This window comes from Cannabis sativa, chromosome 4, assembly GCF_029168945.1.
Source record: "Cannabis sativa cultivar Pink pepper isolate KNU-18-1 chromosome 4, ASM2916894v1, whole genome shotgun sequence".
NCBI lineage: Eukaryota > Viridiplantae > Streptophyta > Magnoliopsida > Rosales > Cannabaceae > Cannabis > Cannabis sativa.
Genome location: NC_083604.1, coordinates 78,052,328 through 78,069,478, shown reverse-complemented (window position 1 = coordinate 78,069,478; position 17,151 = coordinate 78,052,328). Strand labels below are relative to the sequence as shown.

The 17,151-nt window shown below is 34.9% G+C and overlaps 2 protein-coding genes across 2 annotated transcripts; both read right to left on the bottom strand.

The window, feature by feature from the left end:
- Nucleotides 1–296: 296 nt before the first annotated feature.
- Nucleotides 297–4,859, bottom strand: LOC115713947 (uncharacterized). Its single transcript, XM_030642433.2, has 8 exons — nucleotides 4,388–4,859; nucleotides 2,802–4,286; nucleotides 2,522–2,695; nucleotides 2,362–2,416; nucleotides 1,921–2,069; nucleotides 1,463–1,549; nucleotides 887–1,015; nucleotides 297–707 (listed from the first exon to the last, which is right to left on the bottom strand). The coding sequence occupies exons 1-8, from the start codon at nucleotides 4,454–4,456 to the stop codon at nucleotides 597–599; spliced, it is 2,259 nt and encodes a 752-aa protein (XP_030498293.2). The 5' UTR covers nucleotides 4,457–4,859; the 3' UTR covers nucleotides 297–596.
- A 7,606-nt stretch (nucleotides 4,860–12,465) lies between these two features.
- Nucleotides 12,466–15,447, bottom strand: LOC115714657 (agamous-like MADS-box protein TM6). Its single transcript, XM_030643408.2, has 7 exons — nucleotides 14,771–15,447; nucleotides 14,612–14,678; nucleotides 14,459–14,520; nucleotides 14,218–14,317; nucleotides 13,532–13,573; nucleotides 13,343–13,387; nucleotides 12,466–12,988 (listed from the first exon to the last, which is right to left on the bottom strand). The coding sequence occupies exons 1-7, from the start codon at nucleotides 15,106–15,108 to the stop codon at nucleotides 12,737–12,739; spliced, it is 906 nt and encodes a 301-aa protein (XP_030499268.2). The 5' UTR covers nucleotides 15,109–15,447; the 3' UTR covers nucleotides 12,466–12,736.
- Nucleotides 15,448–17,151: the final 1,704 nt, after the last annotated feature.

Here is a 17,151-nt window from a genome sequence, read left to right as displayed (position 1 = left end):
CTATTTTACTACCATTTCATCTTGTAAGCTATGCTTTGTAGTAATGAAGTTTATTTAAATAAAAGCCTGAATCCCTCTCATATTCATAATTCATGCCATTAATATGGATCGAAGTTTGGTCCATTTTTTTCTGCCGTTAGTAGAAATTAATGCTAAAAAGCCAAGTTTTTTTAGCTTAGGATACTCTGCTTGGCTCTCAATTAATTCAAAGATGTAGCCTCTGAGTCATGTTAATTTTATAAACGAGCTAGCACTAAATAAAATAGAAATTTATTTATTCCCAAAAGATTCAATCATTATGGAACTAGGTAAATATATTTTACTTTATTGTGAAGTTCAATTTGATAAAGATACTATATTCTTTAGATAAAATTAAAGGGTGTAAAAAACAACAACAACAACAACAACAACAGCAGCAATACCTATCTGTACTGTACATACTATGAATTAATTACGTTAGAAAGGCCTATATACATTCAACAATCAGGGAGTTGAGGAATATGCTAATATAATAGGTTAACACAAAAATTAATACAAAATTCACAAAAGAAACCTGAACGACATTTCTGTGTTTGGTTTTGGTGATTTCCCTTGGCTCATGACCATTCAAACTTTGTAAACTTCTGTTTGTTATTTCTGTTGATATTCTCCAGATACCGCTTCACAGATTTGTGATTCATCTCAAACACAAACGACATTTCTCTAATCTGTAATTCATGGTTTAACATGACAATTTGTATCACTAGGTTTAGTATTATAATTTTGATTGACAGTACATAGAAAATGATCAAAAAATATTACCAGATGAAGAAAGGCAGATTATCAAACATGATGCAAAAGAAATTTCTCAACATATTGTTTATACAGAAGATGGGAAACCATTTACCTCGATCAAACTACTTGAGCTAAGACACATGCGATGTCTGGTTGGTATTTCTTTTCCGTTTACGAAGATTGAACTCTTTGCGATATTGGTCAAATAGAAAGAACCATCTCCTTCCATCTTTATAAAAGCCTAGTATAGTAAAGAAAAGTCGGAGATATGAGTTAAAGAGTCCAAATTTATGGAAATCCAGAGTTCATCAGAACTAAGAAACAGTTATAAGATCCGTTATATTTTATGCAATACAACTTCATCAAAAGTTATAGACGATAGACCAAGTTATCATACTTTTCAATTTGGAGATATTAAAGTTGAAATCAAATAAGAAAACATTTCCTGGGCATGTACAAATATAAAAGAGCTAATGGGAGAAAAGCCCCTTTGGTCCTCTACCAGTAGTCACTTACCCTCAAATCATTTTGCTTTTATTTTTCTCTCATTCTATAATGCATAAATTTAAACATATTATGCTCATATTTGTTTGAGTTAGGAAAATGTGGTGGTTCCATACAATTTAGAAACATAAATGCAAGTTATACAACTAGGCCAAGACGATCAGAATATTAAGATGAAATCTACCTGCCGCCTAGATATTTTGTTTGCAGGCCCTTCTCTTCCCAAGTCAATGTCAACTTCATTATCTTCGGTTGCTCTTCCAAGTATGACCTGTGAAGTCGAAACAGGTTGCACTCAGAATGGGAGGAGAATCCATCATGTAGTCATAGAAATGTATGAATAACACAATTTTATATGGTTCTAGCCCAACTATACAAAGAGAATGGCATTCAGATTATTGAATCAATGGAATGAGTATATCAGACAACCTTGCAAGTGTGGTACGGGTTTTGCATATTGATATGATTAAGCATAAATTAGAAAAGGATCGATATAAAATGTCAGGTATTCTCCACTTACCAAGAAATTGGATCTTAGAAGTAAACAAGAAGCTATCAGCACTAGACGCTTTGTGTTACATCCCTCTTATTCATAACAATATGAAAGGGAATCCGAATTTATACAAAAGTGTAAAATATTACCTCAGGTTTTTTAATATATTGCTTTGAATGGCGGCCATAGAATATAGCCAATGCACCTTTAGATGCTATGGCTCTTTGCATGGAAGCTCGAGCACACTGTTCCAACCTCATGATTTTCCTTTTAGCATCTTCATGCTGATACCTTAAGACTTTAAAACCAGGGAAATCATAAGAGAGTACTGTTGAACATAAATCTCACTCATTCAATAAATAAAATAAAGAGCTTTTTGCTAAAGATGATTGGTAATTGGTTTTCTTGACAAAGGGTCATGTGTTTTTGTGTTTGTGTGTTTACTGATACTTGAACCATAATAGTTGCCAAATAACATAATATAATGCTAAGAGAAGAGATTTGTAACATATAAAGAGACTTTGAACCTCCATAAATGATATGGAACCAGAAGAAAATAATTCATCACTTAATTGCATAATTTAAGATACCTTCTTTACTGATATATGGATCCTCATCATCTGGACATAAATCCATCTCTAGTATCTGGAAGAGCAAAGACATCAATGAGTAGTTCAAGTAGACAGTGAAAGAAAACAAAAAACCCTTAAATTAGAGAATCATGATAAAATATTAAAAACTTATGTTTACCATGTTTTCAATATCAGAAAAAGAAGGAATATCATCATCGCCATCATCAGGTTCTTCCTCAGATTCATCATGATCTAGTGCAGAAGAGATTGCTTCTGGTTTCAACGAAACTGGACCTAGCTCTGTAGATACGAGTGCTTGTTTCCCCTTAATTGTAACTGGAGCAGGTAATGCCTGTTTACAGGAAGCAGTTTAAGCAATTACAAGAGCACATCACCAACTTGACATAATAAATGAATACGCCACTTATATGAAGTAAGTCCAATCTAATATTGACAACCTCTTGTTTTAGCACTTGGTTTGCTGAATACTTAGGAGTTGGATGGACAGATCTGTTTTGACTTGGATCCACATGGATTTCTTTTGTTTTTTTGGAGACTGAAGCTAGATGGTTCCCATCAAAAGATTCTTCCTTAACATCACAGCTGACAACTGAGAAGCTAGGGCTGGATTTCTGAACTATTCTCTGTCCTGTCAATTTGGAAGCAATAAATGGATCTGCAACCTTTTCTTCTTTCTTCAAGATTATATTTTCTTGCCTGCCATTCTTTTTATTCAAACAGGAAGTAGGAGGATTACGATATTCTGTAAATCTGGATAGTATCACATCATCATTATCCGGGACCTCAGGGTCCTCGGTGTTTAATGTACACTCCATTTCACGGAAAATTTCAGGAGAACGAGGGTTTGGCACTGATGGAATGTTGATTTCAGAATGAGAAACATTATGCTGATTACCACCACCAAATTGACTCACACTAGCATTATCGTTCTTCCCTGCACCAGACACATCATTCAATGTTTTTCCATCCAAGGTCTCTGATTGACATACACTTGAACCATTATTTCCATTTACATCTTTGGGAAAATTCATGTTCTCCCCATCTACAACTACAATAACAGGCTCATTTTCATTAGTTAAGTTCAACAGTGAATCCGATATATCAGCAAAATCATCTCCGGAGATAGGAATCGACCTATTCATCTCAGTATCCGGTAATGACTCCCCCAATGTCATAGGTGAGGGCGCAACATCATATCCAGGCGAACTTATTTTAACGCCATCCTCTTCAACATCCATGGGCATTTCGGGTGCTGAGACATCTTCAATTGTCTTCCAAAGAGGCATATCCGGCATTGTATGAGATGTCCCAACCTCTCCATGAACATTAGAGCAATTACCAAAATCAACCAATCCATCTCCTGATCTAAGCAACTGGTGATCACCATTCTGCTCCTTACCATGTTCAACCAATCCTCGACCAGGATGAATATCTAACAGAGAATCAACATCACCAACTGAAACATGACCCCCCACAAGATTAAGACCCTTATCCTCAAATCCAAAATAATTCTCAACATGATCTCCAACACCATAATTCCCATCCAAAAGCTCATTATTAGCTATTGGTTCATCAATATAAGACAAATTATAACTATTAAACGAACACAATCTCTTACGCCTCTCGTAATACTTCCTACGAATACTTTCAGATTTTCGTTTCGCAGGAGAACTTCCTAGTCCTACACTCGCTCCTCCTTTAGAAACCCCAAACCTACTACTACTACTACTAGTACTACTAGGCTTAGAAGACAAGCTATTATGATTATTAGAAAGCTCAAATTCCACCATACGAGCAGAAGCTTCAGCTGAAACATCAGCATCATAAAGCAGAGACTGCCACCGGTCTCTCAATTCACCAACAGTGAATTTGCGAGAGAATCGAACCGCACCTTTAGCAAGTGCTTCCAAAGAAGCACCTGCCTGCGAAAATTTGCACAAAAATTAAAAAAAAAAAAAAAAAAAAAAAGCATGCAAAAAGGAAATCGCCATGGAAACAATTGAAGAATTGCAGAGAAAAATACCTCGACAGCGTTCTTGAGAAGAAGATCGTCTTCGGCGATCCATGGAAGCTTGGGAGCGAATGCCGCCATTAATTAGTCTCGAAATTCTTCAGAGAATTTATAAATTTTTTTTAAAAAAATTATTTTAAAATTGAAAATTTAAATCAGAGATGAGAGACTCCATGAGTGAGTGAGTGAGAAAATAGAGAAGAAAAAAAGACTTAATTAAGAAACTGAACTGGGCTCGCGGGTAGACTTTTGTTCCAGGCCATCCACTCTACCCAGATTCTTATTCCTTTTGGGCGTTTCGGAACGTTTTTTTAGCTGTTGTTATTCGGTTATATAGAGAGAAAGAAACGTTTCTTTCTCTTTTCCTTATAAAAATGTCATCAGTTTAGTATGACTAATTAGTTATTAGTTATTAGCGTGTGTGGTGATTGGTGATTAGCCACATTTGTAATATTAATTTATTGAACAAAAACACTTTTTTTTTTAAACAAAATACATTTGATTCAGCATATTCCTTTTATCCTATTCTCTCTGTTTTTTTTCTTTTTTTTTTAATGGTTACCTGATTTCTTCTTTTCTTAGATATTTGTTGGGCCTGAGCCCACGAAGAAAGCCTATTGTAAGCATGTGTATTATTCAAAGTAAGAATATTTTATTGGTACTTTTAGTTTTAATTTCTTTGTAATGGTAAAAATACTTAGCAAATCTAATCATATTAACAGGTGGCTCATTTTAATTCGCCTAAAATATAAAATATAAATTATTTATAAAATACTTTAAGCATTTTTTTTATGACTATATTATTATTTAGATATAAACTATGGGGCTAAAATATTTTGTTCAATTGATTTGGATGCTAAAAATAGATACATTTAATTTAGGAAAGTAAAAATTGTAAGACAGGGGAGGGGAGGGTGGGTTGGTGGGTGACAAGAATGTGGATACAGAGGATAGGCAGGGGAGGGTGACAGAGTCGGCTCCCGCTCGGTTGGTAGTCACTGGAGGAGAGACGGAGTCTCTTATGTCTGATGCTAGAATTTTTGAAAAGGAGTTGGGCACCCATGCTGGGATCGGCCCGGTTGTGCGGGATTTTTCTTTGGCCGAGGAGGCGGGCCGTATCATGCCCCCCAAATCCCCATGAAAATGTTATCATGGAACTGCCGGGGCTTGGGACAAGCTCGGGCAGTATCTTCCCTTAGGGGATTGGTCGGGAATGAAGACCCGGATGTTCTCTTTCTGATGGAAACTAAGGTTAACTTGTCTCGAATGAATTGGGTTTGGCGTCAACTGGGATTTGCTAATGCGATTGTAGTGGAAGCTATGGGTTCGGCTGGTGGTCTCTGTTTGTGTTGGAAACAGGGAGTGGAAATTGAGAATCTCGGGGCTAACAAGGATGGTATCTTGGTTCGGTTCGAGAATACTCTGAATTGCCCGGCTTGGATTGGGTGGTTTGTCTATGGTCCGCCTTTTAGAGGAGATAGAGAAGCGTTTTGGGAAGATATCACTCTCCAAGTCTTGTCTTTCAATGAACCTTGGATGTTAGTGGGGGATCTAAATGTTCTACTCAACCGGGATGAGAAATTTGGGGGGTCCCAAGTGGGGGAAGCTGATTGGCGTTTGTTCTCTGAATTTCTGTTGCTCTCTAGGGGTGTGGATATAGGGTGCGTTGGAAATTTCTTTACGTGGTCTAATAAGAGACAACTCCCGAATCTTGTTAAAGAGAGGCTTGACCGTGTGGTGGGCTCTACGGATTGGTTAATTCGGTTCCCCAAGGCCGGAGTCAAAGCTTTGCCGATCCGTTCTTCGGATCATGCGCCTTTGGTCTTGGATCTGCTCTTTGATCAAGACAGCTTTCAGAAACCTTTTAGATTCCTGGATGCTTGGACTAGGGACCCGACTTGTAGAGAGGTTATTCGGGAGGCTTGGAATTTGGTTGTTTACGGGGTTAAGAGCTTCCAATTAGTGGCTCGGATTGCTAATACTCGGAGACGTCTTGCAAAGTGGAATCGGGATCATTTTGGTTTTTGTAAAGACAAACTGAAAGTTCTTGAGAAGGCTCTTCTGGAGGTTCAACAAAGAGTGCCTTCCACCGAAAACTCTAAGCTGGAAGCGGATATCCTCTTAGAGATCGAGGAAGTTAATGCTCGCCAAAGCGAAATCTGGTTCCAAAAATCTAGGGAGCTGTGGAACCGGGAGGGTGATCGTAACACTCGTTTCTTTCACACCTCCACGGTTGTTCGAAGGAAACGGAACTGGATTGGAGCGATCTCGGAGGATGGGGTTCATTGGATCAACAATAGGCTTGATATTGGTAATTACTTCTCAGAAAACTTCAAGACTATTTACACTTCTAGTAACCCCGTTTATGATCAAGAGATCTTTGATCTTTTGCCTACTACCATTACGGATGCTTTGAATGATGATCTAATTGGTATACCGTCGGTTGAGGAAATCCGTAGGGTGGTTTGGTCGATGGCCCCGCTTAAGGCCCCGGGGCCGGATGGAATGCCGGGTCGTTTCTATCGTGCCCATTGGAATATTGTCGGTCAGGATGTGGTTGATACTGTGGTTGAGTTCTTTCGTACTGGTGAATTTGTCAAAGCATTGAACCGGACGTTTATTGTTCTTATCCCGAAGAAACAAGGTGCCTGCAAGTTTGATGAGTACCGGCCTATCTCGTTGTGCAACTTTGCTTATAAGGTGATAGCGAAGCTCCTGGCCAATCGTCTCCGCACAGTGCTGCCATTAATCATCTCTCCTTATCAATCGACCTTCCTACCGGGTCGTTGGATTGCGGAAAACGGTATTATTGCTCATGAAATTCTTGACTCTTTTAAGAAAAAGCAAGGTAGAAAGGGTTTTGTGGGTCTCAAACTTGACATGTCCAAGGCCTATGACCGCCTTGAATGGAGCTTTATAGATGTTGTCCTTAAGGCCTTCGGATTCGGGGATCATTTCAGGAGCCTCATCATGAAATGTATTTCTTCAGTTTCCTTTTCGGTTTTGCTCAATGGTGGTCCCCTTAAGCAATTCAGACCCTCCCGAGGATTAAGACAAGGCGATCCCCTATCCCCGTTCCTGTTTGTTCTGGGAAGTGAAGTCCTTTCTCGGCTCTTGTTCCGAGCAGAGGCTAATGGCCAGCTTCATGGGTTCAAAGTCAGTCCTCGTAGTACACCCATCTCTCATCTTATGTACGCGGATGATACCTTTCTGTTTTGTGAGGCTAATGCAGACGAGATCAATGTGGTTCAAGACTGTCTAAGGAAATATTCTGAATGGTCAGGCCAGAAGATTAATGCCTCCAAATCTGCTACTGTTTTTTCCAAGAATACTTGTTCGGAGGTCAGAGTCATGATCAACAATTTGCTGGGATTTAGGCCCCTCTCGGAGTCGGACAAATTCCTTGGGAATCCGATATCCTTCTCTAAGAGTGCTACCCGTGACTTCAGTTTCGTGGTGGATAGAGTTAAAGCGCGCCTAGAAGGGTGGAGAAGCAAGTTGTTATCCCAAGCCGGGAGAACCACCCTCATCCAATCGGTTGTTGCTAGCATTCCGGTGTATACTATGTCTACCTTTCTCCTTCCTCTGAGGGTCTGTGATGAATTGGATAAGGTGGTGAGGAAATTCTGGTGGATTGGTGGGTTTGATAAAACCCGTTTCTTGTCCCTTACCAGTTGGGATTCAATCTGCAAACCGAAAGAGTATGGGGGTCTGGGTATCAAGAAGTTCTCGGATCTTAATATGGCGTTGATCTCGAAGCTCGGTTGGACCCTTGCTAGTGGGGAAGAGAAGCCGTGGTGCAACTTATTTTTGGCCAAATATTGTAAACGTAATGACTCCTTTTGGAGTGTCAAGCTCCCTGATGCGGCCTCCAAAGTTGCTCGTGGTATTCTTGCTTCGAGAGATTTTATTCGGGGTGAATCGTGCTGGCTAATTGCTAATGGTAATAGGACGGACCTATGGCATTCACCTTGGATACCTTGGCTTAGTTGGAATGAGTATTTAGCTGCCTTCAATCCAAGAATTCAAGAACCGAGAGTTAAGATGTTAAGCAACTTCTTCAATGAGAGGGGGGAATTGATGATCGAGTCCTTAGCCGAATGGTTCAATCCTCGGGTGGGGAGTCAGATTGGGCGTGTAGAGCTTCTTTCTAATGGTGACAAGGACAATCTCATTTGGCGAGATTCTACTGATGGGTCCTTCACGGTGAGCCAAGCCTATCTTTCTCTAATTAAACCCCGTTTGGGGAGGTGCTCTAATGTTTGGAAGGAGATCTGGAAGGCCCCGGTTCATGAACGTGTAAAGTTGTTTCTGTGGAAAGTTTGTAAGGACATTCTCCCTTGTGGCTCTCGTCTCCGAACCGTGTTTGGCAATGAGTCGCATTGTACTATGTGTAGTGATGGGGAAGACTCCATCCCTCATCTGTTTTTCCAATGCCCGTTTGCTAGAGCCTGCTGGTTTAGCAGCCCTTTTGGAATACGCAGCGAGGGGTTGGTGTTCAGGAACATGCTGGAATTAGTTAATTGGATCATCCATTCGCCCCCGAACGTCCCTCCTTACTCCCCGGGTGGCCCTCCTTTTACCCAGTTTGCAGCCTACTTGTGTTACTCCTTGTGGAATGCTAGAAATAAGGTGTTTCATAATGGTTCCGCGCTGAGACCGCAGGATGTTCTATCCAACTGTTTGAAGCTGCTGAATGATTTTACTGCTAGCAAGTCGAGAATCTCTTTGGAAAGATTGGAAGTTCTTCACCACCCTTGTCAACCACAGCTGGTGCCGAAGGATTTTAACTTTTTCTCTGATGCAGCAGTCCGTGGCAGCTGTGCTTTTGTGGCTGTGGTTGTGTTCAACAAGGAAGGCACCTTTGTGGAAGCTCTCACAGCCAAGGTTTCGGTCTCTTCTGCTCTCCATGCTGAGAGTTTAGCCCTCTGTCATGCCTTTTCTTTGAGTCTAAAGATGAATTGCAAGGATGCTAGCTTCTACACGGATTGCTTACAACTTGCCAATGCTGTTAAAAATTACTCTATTCCTGTGTGGAACCTTTCTAATATTTTTCTGCATTTATTTTCTTGTCTGAAATTGAACACTGGTTTAGGAGTTTTTTGGCTGCCTCGTGAGGCCAATTTGGTAGCACACAAGCTTGCAGCTTGGGCTGCTTTAAACAATGTGTCTCGGGTTTGTTCGGCTGGGGAAGTAGCACCCTTTGTTGCTACTGGTTTTTAGTTTTCTGCTTCAATAAATTTCTCTGTTGCATAAAAAAAAAAAAAAAATTGTAAGACATCCTTAGTAAAAGAAAAGAGGCTATTCTATTCTTTTTTTCATCACTAAGTATGTACACAAATATTAATTACAAATTTCAACTTAAATATTTGATCCTTACTTAGAAAAAAAAAAGAAATTTTTACACCATAAATACAAAATGCATTCTTTATTACTGAAATACCCTCACACGGTTATTGTTACTTTTTTACTCATCAAGTTTATTTTATTACACTTTTACCACTTTGCACACACATTTTCATGCATCACACTTGTTGCTTACACGGCAGGAGTCTAGGATTGACTTCTATCAATCAATCCATCATTTCACTCTCTTTTTTTCTTCTTTTCTTTTTATTTTTAATTTTATTTCAGTTTTAATTTTTAATTTTAAATTTTATTTCAGTTTTTAATTTTTAATTTTTTTCCATAACAATTCTTCTTTCCTTTTTATTTTTAATTTTTAATTGTAAAGCTAGTTTCTTATATATTCTTACGAAGAAACGGACCTTGATAACATATGGAGCGACTGTGTAGAGAATAAAGCCAGAAAAAGTATAGACAACAAAAGCTAATACCTGAAGACAAAATCAAATAATAAAGAATAGTCGAAGTCAAGGAAAGTGTTCTGAGAAATGAAAAATATTTTCACTAGTTTTAGGCACAATCTTAGGAAATCATTGTGCTTCTTATGTATGTTTGCTCAACAAATAATGCAGAGATTTCATTGTCAACGTTTCTGGGAAAAAAGCTAATGTTGGTGCTGATGTTCGAACCGAGGTTTGTTTTCGGTTTCTTTTTAGTTTTCTCCCATATTTGAAATTTTACACCTTCTGTATGTATTTTTTTAATATGTTTTTTATCTAGTTGTTTCCTGTCCATTTTTATATCATCAATGGGTAACAATGAGATTTATCATGGATGTTGATGTTCAAAGAGTTTTTCCTGTATTTTAGTTTGTATACAGTTGTTTTGTAGTTTTATTATAGTTTTGCTACTTGCATATGTTATTTCACTATAAAATTAATATGCAACTATTTGCACAAAACTTACTATGTATAACTACTATTTCTTAGTCCCCATCAAATTAAATTCTTGCATAATATATAAACTATCATAAAACGATAATGCAACTATTTGCACTTGCATACAGTTATTTTGTAGTTTTATTATAGTTTTGCTACTTGCATATGTTATTTCACTATAAAATTAATATGCAACTATTTGCACAAAACTTACTATGTATAACTACTATTTCTTAGTCCCCATCAAATTAAATTCTTGCATAATATATAAACTATCATAAAACGATAATGCAACTATAAGGCAACCAAAATAAAAAATAAACAGACTTATATACATAATTGGTTGTACCTTAATTCGATTTTACTCTTCTTATTTTATTTTTCAAAAAATATATTTATATTGAAAACCAGTAATCAATCAAAATGTAACTGTATATAACGTAGATGTATTATTCATGAGGTTTTTTTAAAAATTTTCACATCATACATTGTTTTGAATTTGGTGGGAGCTCCAGATCTGTTTGTTACAGATCTACATTTCATGAATCTGGATTTCGATATTAGGGGGAGTTGTTTTGATCGAATAAAACAGAAAACAAATGTGTAATTTCAGTTTCTTCACAGTTTTTCTGATTTTTTTCGTCATTTTCAGTTTAGATCATTGCAGGTCTTCTTTTCCAGTTGATTTTGCCAGAATTAATAGTTGTATTTTTCTCGTTTTGGTTTCATTTTGGTTGTTTTGCGGTTTTGAAACGAGCGCGTATTTTCATCTTCATGGTTCGCTCTGTATAGCTGAAGGCTTAGTGCATGTGGTATTTTTGTAAATATTTGTATGTGGACTGTATAAATGTTTAATGGGCCGGCCCAAAGTATTTTTGTAATTTTTTTTCCTTTTTTTGTATTTTTCTGTTTTTTTCCCAAAAAAAAAAAGCCTGAAAGTATTTGATAAACAACATGGTTACTATCTATGTTGTTTTATTTATTTATATAATAAGCATTTTTATATATACATTGAGGCCGAATTACACAAATTTTGGATTTGATATCACACTATAATAATTTTAATTTTGGAATAATTACATAATGCACTATTTTTTGTAAAATGTTTACATTTTTACGTTCAAAGAATGTTTTTTTTACATTTTTACGGTTTTCTAAAAAATAACACGAAAACAACATAAAATCAACAAAAAAACAACATAAAAGTAACATGAAAATAACATCAAAATAATAACAAAAAAACAACAAAAAATAACATACATATAACAAAAAATTAACAACAAATGAACAAAATTTCAACGACCGTATTTTATGTAAATAAAATAAAAAAAAATCGTAAAAATGTTTAAAATTCCGTAAAACTGTATTTTTGTTGTTTTTTCTTTAGGAGCAATATCAATATATTGTTTAAAATTGTTTTTCAACTAATTGTAAAGTTTTAAAGATGATATTTATCGCTCTTAAAAGTAAACCTTAATTGTTTATCAATTACTTTTAGGGGTGATAATTTTTTTATTGTCCCTTATAATATTTTTAGGTGCAAACTATTAGGAGCGACTTCTTAAGGATAACTTTTATCGCCCCTAAAGATCATAATTCCTGTAGTGGGATCACATAACCCCACACAATCCCCAAATACCTTCTATGGCTACTTGACCAAAGCCTCAAGTAGTTTGTGTATCCATGTATTTATGCAATATGCACTACACTTGTTAAATTCAAATCAATAATAAATAGTCATAAATAATTAAGTCTCCATTCCCATCAATGGAACATATCAAAACAAAATTAGACAAACTAGGAATATACATAATTAAGTAAATTCAAACCAGAGACATTTAATTAAGTATATCATAACATATAATTAATATATAAATCATCATCATCATCATCAGAAGCTTAAGGTATATATTACCAAAGTCAAGCAAATTAAAACCAAAAGTAGTACATACTAAACATAATAATATTCTTAAGATAGAGTTATAAATGCATGCACTCCAAGCCCTCACATAATACATATTGTGTATATATAATTAGTACGTAGTACTAATATATGATTAGGGTGCAGATTAATTCATCAAGCCAGGCGAAGGTCGCGGAGATCAAAGGATTCATAGGCACCGCCACTACCACCACCGCCGGTGCCACTGTGAAGAGCGGAGTGACTGGTGGTGATTAAGCTTCCTCCACCGTTGTGGTGGTGGCGGAAGGCGTAGAGATTGGAAGCTCCATTAGCTAATGCAACTGCTGATGATTCATACCCTCCTCCTCCTCCTCCTTCTACATTATCCTCCACTAAACCATATGGTGGATCTTCACACCTTGCATGCTAATAATAACAATAATACAATTAATTAATTACCACACTTTCATTAATTAGATTAATTAAAAATAGAAGTGGAAATGAAATATATATTATCTTGCATAATTGGGATGTAAATATGGAATAGTCATTATTCTAATACTTTAAAACACGCAACCAACAGATTAATAAAATAAATATTGATTTATTATATTTCCATTTTATTTCATTATAACAAATCATATGATATGTTAATTAAAATAACTGTGTACATAATGTTTATATAGATATTTAGGATAATATAATAGTCTATATATGTCTAATATTGTATAATTAATAAGATGTACCTAATTAATTATAAGGTTATAAATTATAGCTTACAATTTCATGCATGAGGACTGAGTTTCTTTCCTCCCAGCTCTTGTTCTGTTAGAAAAAAAAAAACATGTACGGTGATATATATATACAATTGCATATATATATATATATGCTAATTAAAATTAATTAGAAATAGAAATGAAAAGACTATATTCAGGTTGATATTAATATGCAGTGTGTGTGTGTTCTAACCCTTTTCTTGGTGGTTTCAGCCTGAGTTTTGATCTTGTGATTCTGAAAAACATAATGAACAAGAGAATTAGTACGATGCACGTTCTAATTTAATTTCAATTAATTATCAAATGATTTATTATATAAGAAATGCTAAGAGAGCTGCACCTTAGGTGTCAAAGTTTTTTTTTGATGAAAGGTGTCAAAGTTGATATACTATTACTCTATTTTAATATTGAGTTTCAGATATATAATAAATAATATAAAGAATCGCTAATTAATTATAAAAAATTATATTAGTATGATTTTGAACACTTTAAGTGTCAAATAGTAAGTGCTCATGTACTATAAGTTTTAGCTTATATATGATCCATAATAATGAAATCTAGTACTATACTCGATCAAATGAGATAACAGTATATATATTTATTGGAAAATTTACACAAAATATCTAAAATCACAATTTTTTTTTGAATACTTTTACTGACTTTTTATTAATATAAAAAGTCCAAAAGTTATTAAATTTTGACACCTTATAACTTAGCTATTATTACAGCCAAAAAATTAAACTTAGTTATTTATTTGTAACTGGAGTGAAATTTAAGTATTTATGCCACAAATTACTCTATATTAAAGATTCAAACATATACATGAAAATAAATAATTTTAAAAAAAATTGTGAAAATATAATGATTTATAAATTATACCTTTCTGTGGCGTATGGCTTCCACAGAAGAAAGCATACTATTCTCAAGATCACTTAGCTCATGAAAACTCAGATCATTCAAATCATAACCCAATCTCTGTCTGTTTCAAGAAAAAAAAAACAACATATTAATTTCATCAAACTACAAAAAATAAAATAAAAAATCATTTATGTGTCACTTTTTTTTTCTCTCTTATTTCCTTTTTTATATATATAGGAAAAATAATATTTTCAAAAAATACCTGATCTGTGTCCTCAGTTCAAAGTTTTTAGCTTTGAGTTGGCGCAAGGTTTGTTGCATTGCCTACAACCAAAAAATAAAATAAATAAAAAATAATCAATAAAAAAAAACAAACTTTCAGATTTTTTTTAATAAAAAAAAAATAATTAATAACCTCGTACTGTGACTTCCACAGATCAACACCTTTGGTTCTTTGATACAGATCAATCATTTCCTTAGTACTGATTCCATGAAAAGATAACACATATATCAGAAATTAATTGATAAAGATCTAAACTTTTCTAATAATATATATATATATAAATATTCTTACTTGGCTCCAGGAGTAATGAATTCATGGAGTTTATTATTGTTAGGGACAATAATAAGAGAGACCTTAGCATCACAAAGAACAGAGAGTTCACCAGCCTTTTTGAAAATCCCATTTCTTCGTTTTGAAAAGGTTACTTGTCTGTTTGTTTGGTTCTCTATGAACTTTATCTGAGTCTTTCCCCTTCCTATTTTTTGTTGCTTATTGCTGCTGTTTTCATCATGATGATCATCTTCTTCTTCTTCTTCCTCATGATGATCATGATGATGATGATAATGATATTGATGATGAGTGTCTTGATCAATATTGTTGTTTGGCTCAGATTTATAACTACTCATCATGGTTATAGATAGAGATAGATAGATCTAGGGTTTCAAGATGAAGAAGATTATAATGGTTTTAAACCAAAAGGGTTTCTATATAGAGAAATGGGAGTTAGAAAGTTGGGTTGTAGTCTAACCAAGAATGTAATATATATAATTATTCTTTTTTCTGAGCTGTATTTTATATATGTATATGAGTCGTAACTATATTAATGTATTAATGTATGTACGTACGTATCATATGTTTACTTTTTGTTTTTGGGTAGTGGATAATGAATGGCTGTGATTAACTCGTTTGGTTAATCGGATGGATTAGGTACTTCGATACGCTGAGGCATAGTTGCCTTGCCTGGTCTTGTCTTTCATTCATATATATGTCATATACGTAGTACTGTTTTATTAGGTATATATATATAGTACTGAAGCTAATTATTGTTAGAGTTAATCAAGCTTAATTAGTTTATTAATTGAACTTTAGTTCTATATAAATATACAAAAATATATACGCATTTAAGGGTTATTTTTGGTGAAATTTTTTTATGGTTTGATTTTTACACTTAATTTCCTCATTTTTTTTTTGGCAAAATTATCCTTTTAGTTTACTTTTCTTTGTAAATTGGAGGTGGTTGAAATTTACCGTTAAACATTAACTGGATTATTACTGTATTGATTTCGAAGTATCGCTAACCAATCACTATAAAACATGCCTTGAAAGTATTAAGCACTACTGGTGCCTAATTATAAGAATGCTAATTAATTAACTATATACTAATTAATAATAAAAATGGTTTTATCAATCTGGTTACAGTTGTGTCATAATTACGAAAACCTATTAGTAAGTTACAGATTACCGCGAGTATGTGTGTGTATATATATATATATAGTTCCAATTATAGGCTATATCTTAACCATCGAAACACTGATTTTCATTAGTTTTCGAAGAGATTAACGTTGTAATAATCAATAAGCGCTCACACACACACACACATGTAATCTCGATCTCTATGATCACAATTAATTTTGAATAGTCTCATCATTAAAGTTTCCGGGTTATGTATAGCTCTCTTCACACCATCATATATATATATATGTCAATTTCCATCGAAAATTATAGTACCATAATATTTAACCATATATATGCATACGCATGCTCCTTCTCCAAAAAAACCACTGTTTAATCAACAAAAATGCTTAGTGTTTCAGTCTAAATAAGTGGAGGCTGTTTCAACAAAAATGGTTCATAAGTCAATTACTTATTTATTAACTTAATTGGTTGCCACTTGCCACATTGATACTCGTGAAATCATAGTTATGTAGTTTGGTTATTTTCATGACATAAATGCTTTCACTACAACATTAAGCACCAATAGCGGCGGCCCCTCGGCCGCTATTGGTCCACCAAGTGGCCGCTAAAGGGCATTAGCGGCGGACCTCGACCGCTATTGGTCCGCCGCTAATGCTTGGCCGCTATTAAAGGTATTAGCGGCCAAAAAAGGGGTCCGCCGCTATTAATGTTATTAGCGGCGGAGCATTAGCGGCGGGACCCCGCCGCTAATGCCTCCCGCCGCTAATGCCCTTCAGATAAAAAAAAAATACATATATATTTATATATAAATAAATAATTATTTATATAAATATTTAATAAATAAAATCTAATTAATATAATTATAACAATTTAATAAAATTTATTAATAATTTAAAATTGTCTCCAAAGTAATTAACTTTAACATATTAATCCTAATAAAATATTGTCTCAAAATTAAACTAAATTATTACAAAACATAAATAAATTATTCATTAACATCTTCATTCAGGTCTCTAATTATGAAGTCTTGATCTGGATTATTTTCGGTACGATTCCCCGAAGCCCGTGGCGGAGAAGGCACATACGCTTGGTCTGATGATAAACCCAGCGTTAAATTACTGAGCTCAGCTTGGTTGAAAATGGGAGTTGAATAAAATTGGTTCTCCTGCGATGAACTCCCAAATAATCCAAAATCAGCAAAGTTTGAGCCGAGCGGAGGAGACTCTGATGGGGTTCGGTATAAGAACTGATTTCCC